This window comes from Oculina patagonica, chromosome 2, assembly GCF_052425735.1.
Source record: "Oculina patagonica isolate OP01 chromosome 2, crgOcupat, whole genome shotgun sequence".
NCBI lineage: Eukaryota > Metazoa > Cnidaria > Anthozoa > Scleractinia > Oculinidae > Oculina > Oculina patagonica.
Genome location: NC_135759.1, coordinates 33,854,375 through 33,870,198, shown reverse-complemented (window position 1 = coordinate 33,870,198; position 15,824 = coordinate 33,854,375). Strand labels below are relative to the sequence as shown.

At 37.0% G+C, this 15,824-nt stretch overlaps 2 protein-coding genes across 2 annotated transcripts; one reads left to right on the top strand and one right to left on the bottom strand.

Moving 5' to 3' along the window:
- Nucleotides 1-1,514: 1,514 nt before the first annotated feature.
- On the top strand, nucleotides 1,515-4,726 carry LOC144644300 (small VCP/p97-interacting protein-like). The gene is made up of 4 exons (XM_078503759.1): nucleotides 1,515-1,654; nucleotides 2,427-2,477; nucleotides 3,494-3,604; nucleotides 4,127-4,726. Exons 1-4 carry the CDS (start codon nucleotides 1,598-1,600, stop codon nucleotides 4,139-4,141), a joined length of 234 nt encoding a protein of 77 aa, XP_078359885.1. The 5' UTR covers nucleotides 1,515-1,597; the 3' UTR covers nucleotides 4,142-4,726.
- Nucleotides 4,727-9,153: 4,427 nt separating this feature from the next.
- LOC144644292 (growth arrest-specific protein 2-like) lies at nucleotides 9,154-13,961 on the bottom strand. The gene is made up of 4 exons (XM_078503750.1): nucleotides 13,048-13,961; nucleotides 11,376-11,468; nucleotides 10,806-10,908; nucleotides 9,154-9,925 (listed from the first exon to the last, which is right to left on the bottom strand). Exons 1-4 carry the CDS (start codon nucleotides 13,627-13,629, stop codon nucleotides 9,846-9,848), a joined length of 858 nt encoding a protein of 285 aa, XP_078359876.1. The 5' UTR covers nucleotides 13,630-13,961; the 3' UTR covers nucleotides 9,154-9,845.
- Between the last annotated feature and the right edge of the window lie 1,863 nt (nucleotides 13,962-15,824).

Sequence of the window (15,824 nt, the reverse complement as noted above, 5' to 3'; positions counted from 1 at the left end):
TGGAGTGTACAGTGTATGTAGTGAACTCCCTCCAATGCAGACACCTTGGACTAGTCCTTCTGTGAATTGTCTTTGAGAGACCATCCTAGTATTTGAGGGGTGTCACCTCCAAAAGGTTTCTGCCTTCGACAGGTTTCTGCCCGCCTTGACACCCTAATGTCTGCCTTGAGGGTTTATTTAATTGAAATGTATTTTGCTGACTGACTGTTTTTCCAATTTGATAAGGTGTCTGTTGAGGGAAGGTCACTCTATTTGTAGAAATGTTATTGTAAAGTGTTGTCACTTAATTGTCTAATTAAAATCTTTTAACATCTGGTTTACTGTCTGAGTGAAAATTTTTCTTTGGGTAGAACTACATTAACCTAAAATTTTGAAAATAAGTCGGTCCCCCTCCCCCTCCCCGAAAACACTGAAGCCCTCCTCAAATCTCAGACGCAAAAATCCATCCGAATATAAGCACTCCCAAATATAAGCTCATGGGCTTTAATATATTATAGCACTTGTTTGTTGTTGTTTTTTGCGTTGGGTTTCATATTGTTATGTTTTGAGAGTTTAACTGTGTAGCATTCTTGTATGCACCAAAAAAACAAATCGGTCAAGGTTTCCCACCCTGCCAAATGAAACCGAAAGCCTGTTTAATACCTAAAAGTTTTTGCCATGGACCCTGGAGCCCAGTCAATTTGTGACTTGGAGTCCTGATATAACTGCTGCGGAGTGTTGAGTCCTGATAACGTTTGTCGTTTTGGGGCTTAGAGCCCTCGGGCCTGACCTTCTTTGGCCCCGGAGCCCTGGGTATTTACAGCTCTATGTAGTCCCTGCTTCTAGGGTGGTCGCAGGAAGGGGCATAAAATGGAGGAGTGCATATTTCAAACCGTACATGTATGAGAATAAATGCAAGAGATATTTAAGATACATAACAAAAGCACCCCCCCCCCCAAAAAAAAAAAAAAAAAGATAAATGCGGTGTATATTATGCCCAGGGGGGGGGGGGTACTCCGGCTTGTAAATGACGGGGATGATCGAATGGAGGCAAAACTCAGGACCCAAAAAAATCCCTGAGTCTTGCGACATTACCCAAAAAATCCCTTGCCAAAAAATAACCCCCCCAAAAAATCCCTTGTCAAATTACCCCTAAATTGCCAGGAGGGGCAGTAATCTAACGCAAAGAAAACCATAAAAATTGAACGCTCGTGTTTGTTTATTCATCATACCATCAAAACGCCAAGGCCGTGCCAGGGCATTTTAGTTCGTTTTTAATAACCAAAAAAATCCCCTATATTAATCAAGTCACCCAAAAAAATACTTGCCAGATTTTCCAACCCAAAAAAATCCCGTAATCGAAAATTTCAAACCCAAAAAAATCCTTCGATCATCCCCGTCATTTACAAGCCGGAGTACCCCCCCTGGGATATTATGTCCAACCGTTCCCCTCCTAGGTTGAAAGACACTTCATTAGATTTACACGAAGTTATTATTGTGATCCTCCGCTGGTAAAAAGGCAAGACCGTCAACTCTTCTCGACACCTCGACGACCACCTCGACACTTGTCTCGACACTGTTCTCTGAAATGTAGGGACTTGCAATTTAAACAAAAGTAATGGGGAACTGCCTCGATTGCTTAAGCCCACAACCAGAAGTTGAGACTCCTGATCCGGTGAGTAAATGCTGAAAGTTCCCAGGCAGAGCTATGCATTTAGCTTGAGAAATAGCTAGAAATAAAACCAAACTTTCATTTCACAACAAGCTTACAGGATTTCTGCGATTCAAGCCAAGCCAAATATTTTACACTGACAACAAAAAGAGCAAAGGGAAATTAAGTACGTGTTTTGACATACGTTTGGTATAAAATTAATTAGTAGTTTTGTTCTCTCATGAAACATATAATCTACAAAACTGGAATGAGCTGGCTGTTATTTTATGCTATACAAATAATAACATGAAAAACAGATCCTGTTTTTAACTAGACATGAACTGGGATTTATGGCTGTCATGGGATTGGTATGCATTTTGTCAGGGATTGGTATAAAATGAAATTTAATGACTGTGTGATTTCGAAGTAACCCCTCCCTCCCAGGGCCATACCTAGTGGGGGGGGGGGGGAGCAGAGCAGGAAAACTAAATTTCTAACGTAGTGTTTCTTTTTGCTGGGCTATTTCTTGTAGCTATATTGTATATTGTATATGTACTCTGTAGTGCCGCTGACTGTTTATTAATTGTTTATATATGATTCATGTATTCATTTATGTCATTCACAAGTAACACAACTAGTCAGAAAATTTGAAGGTTAGTACAGTAACAGGAAAATTTTTTAATAAAAGATGAGCGAGTTTGGAGGATGTCATATGGTAAAACTCCTAAAACTATGAAAAAGTCCTGTTTCCTGTACTTGGGGTATCAAAATGCTAAAACTTTTGCATCTTTAATAGGAAGCTAGAAGGCGGCAACAAGAGGAGGCTGCACTGAAACGACAGCAGCAAGTAAGACTTCTGATTTCAGTTATTTGAAACTTGTTTGCTCAGCATGGAAATTTTTGGATCATGTTTACTTAAGTAGTCTTGTCCAATATGTAGGTTAATGTATGATAATCGGCCAATAGTTGGTCAACATATTGGTTTAAATGTATGTCAGCTTATAATCGACTGTTTTGTCTATGAAGTACAACATGTACATACAGTTGAAGCTCCCGTAAGCCGACACTTTTGACAGTGTCTACAGTTGCTTGTGGAAATGGCCAATTATGGGAAATGTTAAGCCTGTAGGTTGACACTTTCCATAAGTGGACACAAAGCATGGTCCTACACCCTGCCACATGCAAACCCTATATTTTTAACCTTTATAAGCACACACCCTCCAAAGTGGACACTTTATTTTCAGGTCCAAAGGTGTCAGCTTATGATAGGTTCAACTGTACAGAATTTCTAAGTGAGTTCAACAAACGGGTTTTCAGACCTCTCAACCTCAAAGAACCGGAAATCTGAAGATCGAGGTAAAAAAAGCGGGAGATTAATCAACTGACGGACAAAAAAAAAACTAAAACCAGGTGCTAATCAAGAGAAGGAGTTTTTTTCCTGTTTTAGCAACACAAAAATTAACGTTCTTTTCACGGCTTGTGTCTTCTATATTAATATATGGGTTTCGATTGTGTGTCTAGCGAACAAACTAATTAAATACCTTTGCTGGCTACGGATTTACACAGAATTGGCGCAAGACAATCGCCTTAGTAAGCCAAAAATGACATTATACAAGAAATTGTATCCTTATAGCTTGTGACTCTGTTTATTGTGAGATTTTTGTGTCTTGTTGTGAGACCGTGAGATTGAACTAAAAGTTGTGAGTCTCACGGCAAAATCGTGAGACTTGAGAGGTCTGGGTTTTGTCAAATAAAGTGACCATAAGTAGAGTTGTCCGCTTACAAAAGTAACCATAAAAGTATAAAAATAGTAACCATATAAACTTTCGCGCTTTGACTAAGAGGCCCTTGTGTTTTTGTCAGGCTGAAGGTCGTGGAGTTAAGGATCCTGAGAGACTTAAGAGACAGCAGAAACGACGAGAGGATGCCGAGAAAGAAGCTTTAAAGCAGGGACCTTCAGAAGGAGGATTAAAGGTATATAAATCACAATAACTTTTTTTATGAAATCCATTAATCACTGCAGAACATTGCATTACACATAGTGATGCATAAACCTTTCAACCGTTTTGTCTGATGAAGATAAGCAGTAAGCATTCAAAACATTAGTTTATGTCAATTTACAATATAGAAATAGAAAACGCTTTCCATGTTAATCTACATTAATTATAGAAGAAACCCATGTTTTTATAGCCTTAGAAACATGGAGAAAATGTTTTCTGCAGTTTCTTTTTAAAAAAAAAACTGCAAATAAAATAAAGGAAAATCACATGTTTGTTTTGATTATCAAAATTAAATTCTCTTTGATTGTGCCATCATTATGTTAACAGCTCATGCTAGTTTTGTATTTCCATCGAGATATAGTTTTTTGTGTTTTCTAAACTCTGATAAAGAACAGTTTTTTCCACAAGGAAAAATAACGTGAGAATCTCAGCTATTTAGTATATATGTGTACAAGTTACACATTTTTTTCACATGTTTGTTTTTCTTTATCTGCAGTGGACTGTTGGATGAGGAAGGCTGTTGTTGTGACAAACAAAATCTCCAACAAGACTTTTATAAGGAAATAACTGACCTAGGGGTATTTAAATTTGAAGTTTTCATGAATACCGCCAAAAGCATTAACTACCAATTTTATTTTTCCTTAGCTATTTTCCTCAGGTATATCAAGACAAATTATAATATTGACTTTATTATATTAAGGTAAATGTGTCAGTGAGCATAGCTCAGGGTGGAACTGTGTAGTTACTGGTTACATGAATTTATTTATTTTTATTAGCATTTCTTGATTAGCATCAAGTATGAGTTTGTAATTTAACAGTCAAACAAGTATTAACTATTTAACATTAATAATTATTGTTAGATTATGAGCTTGAAATTTCTGAAGGGTGATATTCGTTAAGGCTGAAGGCAGAATCTGACAACTATCACACCAAAGATAGAGAACAAATAGTCTAGTTTTCCTCCAAATATAAAAAATTCCAATAATATTATTTATCTACATTTTGAGTAGTATAAAACTTCAGGCTTTGACAGACTGAGTTGCCATTTGAAACTTTCAGGCATATATAAATATGTGCTCTTCAGTTTATTCAACAATTTTGAGTTTTTGTGTTTTGCTGCAGCCGCAATGGCTGCAAGCAAAACACATTGAGAGCTGAAGTTTGTGCCGTAAGGTGGTAAGTGCCGTAAGGTGTAAGTGCCGTAACAGAGGAGAAATCTGAACTACCGATGTCAATCAAATCCATGAACAAACAAAATCGAAACCAATGAACTGTAGCGCTGATCGCATTCGAAGTTACGGGCCAAAGTATTCGAACGCAAACCACGTTGGACACGTTGGAAAACAGAAAACCGATTTAAAAGTATATCGCATTGGGAAAGAAAACAAACTGTGGCGCGACCACTCCAGTTTTATGAGAAAATTATTCTGCAGTTTTCATCATTTACGAAAAGAGCGAAGACTTGGAACCTCGCCGAAGGTCATAAATATTTTCTCCAAAGGACCGGTTAGTGCACAGTTTGTAAACTTTCGCTTTGAAAATAAACTTACCCTCACCTTGTCTACACTGTCTACAGCATACTAGTACTGTATTAACTCTGAACTTCATATTTTAAAATAAAATGTATGAACGTGTAACTTGTCACGCAAAGACAGCTGGAAAGGAATATACCATGCTGGTAGGCTGCACCGCTAATTGTAGCTGTATTCGAGCTATATAAAAGACAGCTAGAAACGAATTAATACTAGTAACATCACAATGGGAAAGAAACTTATTCAGTGGTTCACACCGTCGAAAACAAAGAAATATTAAAGGAAGTTCTCATTCACCAGATTCACTGCATCAGATGCAACATTCGTCAGTTCGTGTTTAAATGCGTGGCGACCAGTTTGTTTACTAGTTATTAAAAAATAATACGGTCTTCATTTAATAAACAGTTCATCCTTAAATTTCAGCTTTTCTACAACTGACAGGTAGGTACTATAGTATAAGCCCCGCTAAAATAGCTGGAAAGGGAAAGTTTTTTGAAAAATGAATTTTTGACTGCCAGACGCGCTGGCGCCACATGTTTATTTTGTGAAGATTAATTAAACGCCGTGAAAAATAGAATTTGATGTCCAGCGAGCCACTGCATCTTCGGCTACGCAGTCCTCAGTGAATCCTCCAACTTCACAAATTTCTAAAACTTTAAGAAAACGAACTTTCGCAGAATCAAAAATTGGTCCTTATCGATCTTCCGATCTTGTTGTGAAGACACTGAAATTCGACGAGTGTTCATGCGTGAAGGGATGACTGACGAATGATAATAATTATTTGTAAACTTTCGCTTTCAAAATGAACTTTGCGTTACGTTCAACGCCGTCTTTCTGTTGTTGTACGCCGGTGCGCGTGCGATTATTTATAATTTCTGAATTTTGCATATTTAACTCAAGAGTTAGTTGTTCCAGTGTTTAATTTGGGTGAAAGTGGTTAAAGAACCACTGTCTTGTCACTAATAAATATATCACATTGAGTTCTTATAAGGTCAATAGATTCTGTCTTTTTCGTTGTTGTTAAAACGCTACCATTGTGACAATGATTCCAAATACAACTAACGGTAACCAGTGAGATAACGCCACTAAAAGAATCACATTGAGTTCATTGAGATTTTTTTATAATGTTAAGAGTTACTGTTTTTTATCAAAGAGACAATCATGTCAGACATTACGTTAACTTACTAGTAATTAAATTATGTTTGCTGTCTTTGATTTCAACATAACATTGATCAGTAAAATTATCAGGATTGAATTAACACAAAGTGACTACAATATAGTGCAATTATTAACCTGCACACAAGTGACAGACAATAAAAGACGTTGGATTTCAATCTCGACTCACTTGTCTTTCATCAACATGTTCCCTAAGACTTTGCTCTAGCAGCAAAACACATGGACCCATTGGGGCCCTATTTTTAAGATGGTTTTCGCCCAACATTCGAGCAATACAGGCAAAAATAAAGTTACCAAAAAGACCTCTTAGCATGGTAGCAGTTTAAGTACAGCTAAAAAATCCTGCCAAAACTTTAGCACTCAAGCTGACCCCGCGAGAGAAAAATGGATTTAAAATTGACAATATTTCAGTTAAAACGGACGTTTCACGCCAGTTCAAAACAAAATGGCGCGTGTTTTAAACATTTTTACGAGGTTTGACTTTAATTTTCTCGAGAATGGTTTCGCATTTAATTACGGGGTCACTAAGACAAATGAATTTCGATAAGATCTTTTAAATAGTATACAAAATGTTACCGTGCTATGAGTAGATTTTTGGTACTTAATTTTCGCACTCATTGCTCGAACTTTCAGCGGAATCCGTCTTAAAGTGACTTTTTAAAGTTGCGTAACAGTGACTGCCCTTCTATTAGTCTTCTCAGGAATTGAACTATTCAGTTATGTTTCTAAATATCCTATGAACTTTCAGAGAACACGAAAACATCACTGTTGAGTATTTTGCAGAAGCATATGATAGCTCAGCCAATCAGATTGCAGCATTGCATAAGAACACTAGTAGAATTCTACAAATAGTTGTTAGTAAAAGAATATACGATTGTTTAATGTTTGCTTTAACAATTAAATCTTTGCAGAATTATTTTGGATGCAAACATTTCATCTTTTGATGTTAGGCAGAGAAAAAAATGATCTTGTCTCTCCTTAACAGCTATCTTTTGAGTAAATGACAAAAATTAATGTTGCTGTAGTACAGAACTTCAGATGTTGTAAATTTACCAAGTATTTCTTGAAATTTCGCTGGAATGATGTGAGAAATTTTGTCACTCACTGTCACAATTATGCAAGTGTTTGCACAGACAAACGTGGAGGGGTGCATGGGGGTGGGACCCCGGGAGAAAAGGGTCAGAAACCGGGAGAAGGGAGGGGGGAAGAGGAATTGCTAAGGTGGCGTGAACCGGGAGAAAACAAGTAAAATTGTGCAACATTTCATTATATTTCGCAATAGATATGGGATAGAGAGGAGAGAACCGCTACGGAAAGGGGCAGGAGTAAAAGGTACGGGAAGCAGGAGTAAAGGCTACGGTAACCCAGAGGTTCAGACCCTCTGTCCCCCTCCATACAAACAGGCTGAAATTCTGTACATAGCCTGCACAGCAATGGTATGTTAACTGCTTGAGTCAGTGAAATATTTGCTTAGTATATAAGGTCTAACAAAGACATTACAATAGAGGTAGTGTTAGCTATAGGTAAGAGTAAGGTTAATTAAATGAAGCCATTTAGTTTATAAGTAATTTCACTTCAAAGAGTCTGTAAGAGCAAGTTAAGTGTTGACTAAGGAGGAATTAAACTTCATTTGACATCCATTTTGTTTCAGTCTACTTTACTATAAAGTGTTACTTTACTTTGCGGAAAATATTTTGCTGTCAGTCATTTTCCTTAGACTGCACTATGTTCAGTCCACATGCCATGACCTTAAGCAAAATATTTTCACGTTCATCTATGTTCAGATGGAATATTTTTATCTGTTGGTTACTAAAAGACAAACTTAGCCTGTTCCAGTCTCTCGTTAGTAACTGCAAAACTCTTTTATTTCTTTTACTCTATAAAATATTACAACCCATTCACTGAAGTAAACTTCATTTAAAAATTTTATACAAAACATTATTAAATGCACTCTGTGTCTGTAATAATATTGCAACTATTAATTTAGTACATGTTGTTGCTTATAAGTTAAATATAGCCACAAAAAACTAACTTATAATTTAATAATAAAACATTAATAAATGCAATGCAACCAAGTAACACAAAAACCTCTCAAGCAAATTTGCACAATTTTATAATAATATATACCTTGCTAAGGGTTTCAAATTTTGGTTTTAAAAAAATTCATTTTGTTTGGCGATAAGTATATCGAAGATACCACTTTCAAATATGTTTTCAAATTTGTATTAATAGTAAAGCAGTGATTAAACTAAATTATTGTCATCAAAATATGCCAAGTATCAAATAATTTTTTAGAGCACCATTTCAAGAACTTAAAATCTCATTATGGTACCAGATTTTTTCATTAAATACATCGTCCCAAATTATTTGGAAAATGTTGGGAACTACCAGAAACCCGTAAGGGTTGACGTGTAACTCCCTATGATTCGCATTGTACAAAGCGTTTGCACTTCGTTTACACTAAGTACCATATTTTAGAAAAAAACAAGAAACATTTAACCAATCAAAATTACTATATTTGAATTAATTCACGCGCCTAGCTCGCGCTCGAGGCGATCTTGTTTTTGAACAAGCTTGGTTGAATACAGAATTGGTTATCTCCTGTTTCATCATCTTGAAGTAGTCTGGAACTTCGCTTCGATACACTTATGTATTTCTTTAGTTTCTGTGATACGCGTTTAGGTCGATTGGCAACTTACCGCAAAAAAAAAATGTTGCGTGTGTCATTACGTGTATAAAGCATTCGCATCAATTTTCTTTTCATTGTACTTAGCAATAAATCGCTGGCGCGCGTACCGTTTCCCCTTATGGGTTCTGGAACTACTGTATGTACCCATTATACCCACAACTATAGGTGCTTATGCACCAGTGCATAAGAGTATTCAACTGCTGGATTTCTTAGGGCTGATTTGGACAGTACAACTTCGTCAAATGCAACCAGCTTACAACAAGTCTATGACATGAAATGTAAATAGCCTACAACTTGCTTCCCAGTGTTGGGTACAACAAAAAAGTGTTGTAATAGTTTGAAACATGTTTTAAAACCCTATGAAAATCATAGCCACAGACAATGTTATATATTTGCACGCACATAATGACTACCCTGCAAAAGTCGCATGGGAGAAAGTTGTACCACCTAAATCAACCCTTCACAAGCAAAAAATGACGAGGGCACAAAATTCAGGAAAATTCAGGACACTAATTTTCATTTTTATTGCATATCAAAAAATTGTGTATTGCTTTGATGAGCTGATAATTGTGATTGTTTATCAATATACCATAATATTCCACTCAGTTAATCTGTTACCAATACAAAGAAGGTGTACTGAGAACCAATCAGATTAAAAAATTATTGTTATTGGCATGATGACTGAAGGTACACACTACATAGAAAATGCAACATTAAATCTTAAAGCAAGTAAATCTTTTTATAAGGTGTAATCACATTTGTATCATAAGTTCTCTTTCCAAAAAAGTATCAAAATTCATTCAGGATAAAACCCTTGTTTATGTTGAAGACAGTTCTGTTAGTTGTGTGAGTTGTTGTTGATGATGATGGTGATGATGGTCACAAGACTGGGGTGTTGCTGTGAAAATAAAACAAAAGTAAAAAAGTAACTACAAATGAATTCTGGGGAATTCTGTGCATGAAACAAGGAACAAAAACTAGGATTATTACTACTCCAATTGGATCATGCTGCTTCGTTACTTAATTATACTCTTGGGCTGACCTGGAGGAACTGCGACAAAGGCAGCGCCATTGCCCAAGAACATATAAAAGAATGACCCTGGCCCATCAGGACTCAAAAAAGGGGGTTGAGTGAAGAATAGCTCCCAGAATAACCTGTTGGCCAACACATTACCAACAGTCTACCAACAGGTCAGCGACAGGTAGCCCACAGTTACCTTGTGGTGGTAAAATCGCTAAATCTGTGAAGTATCCTTCATAGCTTAATTTTGCTTCCAATTTTTTTTTCCTAAAAACTTTGTTTACAATAATTCCAGCGACAGCTTACTAACAGCTTACCAACAGATTGCTGAGACAATCAACTGTCAAGTGACAGTCAGCCAAAAGTTTATGTCATGTGTGCAAATTCTGTGGGCCGACAGACAGCCAACAGTCGGCCGACAGGTTATTCTGGGAGCTGTTCTTCACTTTCACCCAGAAAAGGAATAGCCAAAGGTCAATCCCTCTTTTGTAAAAAGCATATTCTAGGTGTTTAATTGGCCAGTCAGCCATTTCAAAATTACTGAGTGTAAAGAGTAAGGCCTATATCCAATATGAGTAATAGTTTACCAACTGCACTTGTATTTGGACACCAGTGTATATGCTGAGTGTGCTCCACAAGCTCGTAACAAATCCAGTATGCCAAGATCCAATCAGAATAATCAATGCAATGAAAAGTTAAATAAAAAATAACCAAAGTCAAAGGCTGAGGAAATAAATATATTTTCAGCTTTACTTACAAGTCAAAATTCTTCCAATCTTATTAGGGTCGTGCCTACTGATAAAGTGCTCCAATGTATCCCATCCACCACCAACTCTCACCATCACATGGTTCCTTAAAATCTGTAGACACAAGGAAAATGAACAGACAACACATAAGCCTGGTTCACCTGTGTGACACAAATGCAAGAGACGTGTACACATATAATGCAAACAGAAGGAACATAAGATATGTAGATACAGTTGACGTCTTTTTCCAAGATGGAGGACAGGTCATGCTTATAATTCATTTGCTTGCACTTCTGCTTGCATAATGAGAAGCAAGTGTAAATGCAAACGGAAGCCAGGTTCAAAAAAATGGACAATTCTCCATTCCTTGCCCATGCATTAATTTTGTGTTTGCATTGTGCTAGATAATAGTGATTTTCCTTGTGTTTGTGCTTGTATATCAGTGATTGCGTTTGCACCACTTGTGTAAACCAGCCACCCCCTCCCCCTCCCTAGCTTAAGACCCTATAAAGAGTAATCTTGAGTAATTTTTTTGTCATGAAATAATAGAGCACCAGAGCCAGACATACATTATTTCTTACCCTGACAAATATGTTGATTTTTCCATCCACAATGTACCTTCCCTCTTTTATTCTCTCAATCCTTACATTGTACTTAGCAGCAAGCCTGGCAACCTGAAAACAAATTGGCAACAGCTACCGGTAAATGTATAACTGAAAATACTGAAACCAAATAAATGTAAATCGTGGTTTACAGTCACATTTCATGAGAAAAAAGAAGTCATTTCACAATTCTCGTGGAAAAAAAAGTTGATTCACGGTCCACAGCTTGAAACAAAATCATATTTCATGAGAAAAAATGGCAAGTACTAAAACCCGAAACAACGAAACAAAACCACCGAAACAAAACGACGGAAACTGCCGAAACGACCGAAAGGAAACCGCAGAAACAACTGAAATGGCCAAAACGAGCGAAACGAAACAAATTCCCCGAAACAAGCAAAACTTCAAGATTTTAGCCACTTATCGTACTATACACTCCGTTTAGCCCACCATACACTCCGGTTAGCCTACTATACACCCTGGTTAGCCTACTATACACTCTGGTTAGCCTATTATTTTTTTTTTTTTTATAATAAAAAAAGTGAAAAAAAAAAATAAAAAAAAAATTTTTTTTTTTTTATATTTATTTTTTAATTTAAATTTTTTTTTTTTTTTTTTTTATTTTTTATTTTTTTATAATTTTTTTAAATTTTTTTTTTTTTTTTTTTTGGGCCCCCCCAAAACTTTTTTAGGGCTCCCTCTAAAATATCTTTATTATTATTATTATCACTTAGGTTAGCCTACTATGCACTCCGGTTAGCCTGTTTACAATTAGCTCTTTATTGTAATGGGTTTTGCTTGTTTCAGTGATTTCGTTTTGTTTTGCTCATTTCGGCTGTTCGGCGGTTTCGTTTCGGTCGTTTAGGTCGTTTCATTTCGGTGGTTTCGTTTCGTTGTTTCAGGGTGTTAGTACATGTCAGAAAAAATAGCCATTTCACATTCACAGGGGAAAGGGACAGTACATTCACTGTTCACAAAAACTTTATCACCCTCAATTACACCTGAATTGTAATAAATTCTTTTTTCTTTCAAATTGGTAAGAGCTACAAGCACAAAACAGCAAGCAGGAAGCCATTAAGGTGTACTGTCCAGTTACAGCAATGATTCAATTCATGGCAGATGACTGCAGTCACCTGTATGTATGCTGTAATTTAATTAGCAACTTAACCATATGGTGCATTGGATTGGAGCTATGAACAGCATGAGTTTTACATAAATTTACCAATTTTTTTCAATTAAAGATCTAAATTAATTTTATGTCCATAAACAACATCAGATATAACATTGCAATATCTAGTCTGAAATACTTTGTAAACAGCTTTAATCTCCAACAGTAACTAACTGACAGCTAAAATTGGCACTTGTGTAAGCCATTAAAATCTAAGTGGGCTGCATTCCTTCAATATTTGTAAGAACAATACCCACGCCAGCAAAAATGTCCTCGCTTTATAACTGAAATGAGCTATACAAAAAAATGTAAACAGTTGGAAATCAGTCGTTAACCGCAGGTGATGTTTCATAATTAATCTGTGTAAACATTGTAACACGAAACCTATTAAATGTGCAGTTACTAGCTACTTAATTGTCAGGGAAGAAATATTTACACACCTCGATTGATATTAAGATAGAAAGTAAAATATTGATTCTTTACCTCCGCGTCAATACTTGTTGCTTTCGATACTTTCTTTTCCTTTTTAGCTGGTTTTAAATCTGGTTTCTTCTCTTCAGCAGCGATCTCGTCGTCAATTTCTTTCTCTAGCTTAATCAGTTTAGGTGGCTCTATTCCGTAGTCTGCAGCGACTCTTGCCACACCAAGTAAACACAAAATCACTTCTCTTGGCTGCTTTTGAAGAACCAATCCGTCCGATTCAAACAGGACAGAATCTTCCACCTCGATCTGCCGACACCACTGCAAGAAATGAGCTGCGTTGTCCCGTGCAAAGAAAGTCCCAGCTTTCGCATTCTGGTGAAATTTCGATGAGAACGGGGCTAAGGGTTTCACGGATTTCCCCGCTTTTATGCAATCCTGGGCTGCTGTTTGCACAATCTGGGCAAGTTTACAAACCAGGACACCGTTTTCTAAACAGTCCAGGATATTTTCTGCTGTAATTTCTTCGTGTAGAACCCTCGACAGCCATTCTGCTACATCTTCCTTCATCGGCAGCAACTCCTGTTCCGAGCGCTCGTGAATTTTCGTTGTGAAATCCAGTTGATCTTTTCCTTCTGCTTCCATGTTTACTCCAGGCAATAAACTGTTCAAATATCCTTGTTATCAAAAAGGTGGGTAGGATTATTTATATTAATCACAATTTACACCGCCAGTACAGGTCGGATGTAAACAGATGGACTGATCTGTTCCAGTGTTTAACTGTAGTGGCACTTCCGTTGCATCACGTAATGAGTCCTTAAAACTGAAATTAAAAAAGTAATAGCAGGTGAAATTTTTCAACTTCCGTTGCCAAAACTGTCCTCTTGCATAATGCTGAATCGTAATTGGAAAATGTAAATTTTTTGCAGTAAAAATTTTACTTTCGCTGATGAGAGCAGATTCGCTTGATTCGCCGAGCAACGTCATGCTTTTGGCGGGAAATCGCGGGCTCTGCAACAAAATTGACCAATCACGTATCGGCTTTCAACTAACTATCTGGAACGGTGGACTTTGGACCATCGGACCTGATCATGAGTTGGAGAAAGAGACTTGATGCCCTCGTATAAATTCAAGGAAACTATTGTATACTTAGATTTACATGATATTCGATTTCTTTTTTTTTTTTTTTTTTTTTTTTTTTTTTTTTTTCCCTCCTTTTTTTTTTTTTTTTTTCCCCCCCCCCCCCCCTTTCCATATTTTTTTTTTTTTTATTTATAAAAAAAAAGGGCCCCCCCCCCCCGGGGGCCCCCCCCAAAGTCCGCCAAAAATTTCCCCCCCCTTAAAAAAAAAAACCTTTAAAAAACCCATACCCCCCTTCCCCCCCCCCCCAAAAAAAAAACCAGGAAAAAAAAAAAAAAAAAAAAAATAGGCAAAAAAACACCCCCCTTGAAAAATCCTGGATCCCCCCTGTATTCTGTCATTAACAAGAATCTTTAAACGTCCTTTAATTTTTTTAATTAAAAGAATGCAAGTTCGACTTCGCATTTTTGAATTAATTCAAAATTCAAAATTTCTTCGGTTTTAAAAAAAAATTGATTGGTGTTAATTCGGTGTAAGTCTTTTCACGAAAAAAAAAAAAAAAAAAAAAAGCTTCCTGCTGGCCATTCAGACCACATGCTGCGAACGAGATCAAATTTCACAGGGAGGAGGGGGAGGAAGCGGTTCTCTGTTATCCTCTAGCACCTCTAGCATAGATCAAGTCGGTCAACTGTCTCTAAAGCGGACACCCTCACGACCAACTCCAGCTGTGCCACTTTAGAGAGAGTTCAACTTATACAGACAAAAAAGTGAAATTCGACCGTGGTGTACTTGTCAGAACCATTTTAAAAGATTAAAATCAAACTGCAATTGCACTGATTTAATAGAGGGAAAGGTATTGACGAATAGAAAGCTAACGACAGTACTAGAGCCACTATATTGAGCGAGAGAATTCGCTCATCTTTGCTATTTGATATGCCCGGGGGGGGGGGGGGTACTCGAAAAAGTTTTGTACGGGAAGGCTCCGCCCGGAGATCTAACCCCTTACCTTTTATATACAATTTTGATAGAAAAGGTACCCATTTTGTATACCTTTTATTGCTAAAAGGCACGTCTTTCATATACCTACACGACATCACATTTACCCAAAACGGGAACTTTTCTTGTCATTTTATTGTAGCGCTAAATAAATTAAGACGATACCGCCAAAAGTTGCGTCTGCTCGAAATATTTAATGTAAAAGCCTTTTAAAATGTCATTTGGCAGATTTCCCTACCCTTTCATATACCTAAACTTCTGAAATCCCTACCCTTTTATATCCCTGGAGCCTGAAAAAGGTACTCCTTTCGGGCGGAGCCTCCCCGTATAGGCTATTATAGGGAGTACCCCCCCCCCCCCCGGGTTGATATTATAGAAGAGAATAGACTGTATGCTAGGTCACGTGTTCTGTTATCCACACACGACCATGTATTTTTCGGTGTAATGACACAAATGTAAAGAAACTGAAAATTAACGCGTCGGCACTCTTCCTCAGTAGCATATATAGCTACATCCGTGTAATGTCTCTTCCAGGTATCCTAAGTTTAAAAAGACTGTGAATATGTCAAAAATCACACTTTACGAAAATTATTTGACGTCGTTGTCTAAAGGAAAATTATTTGACGTCGTTGTTTGAACGCTTCGCTTCGAGGCATGTGTTTTTCTTCCGGCAAAATGGCGGAAGCTTGGGCGAATTGATCTGTGCTAGTGAAATATATTTCGTTTTCTTGTAATGGTCACCGTGTGTTATATAGAGAGTCTGT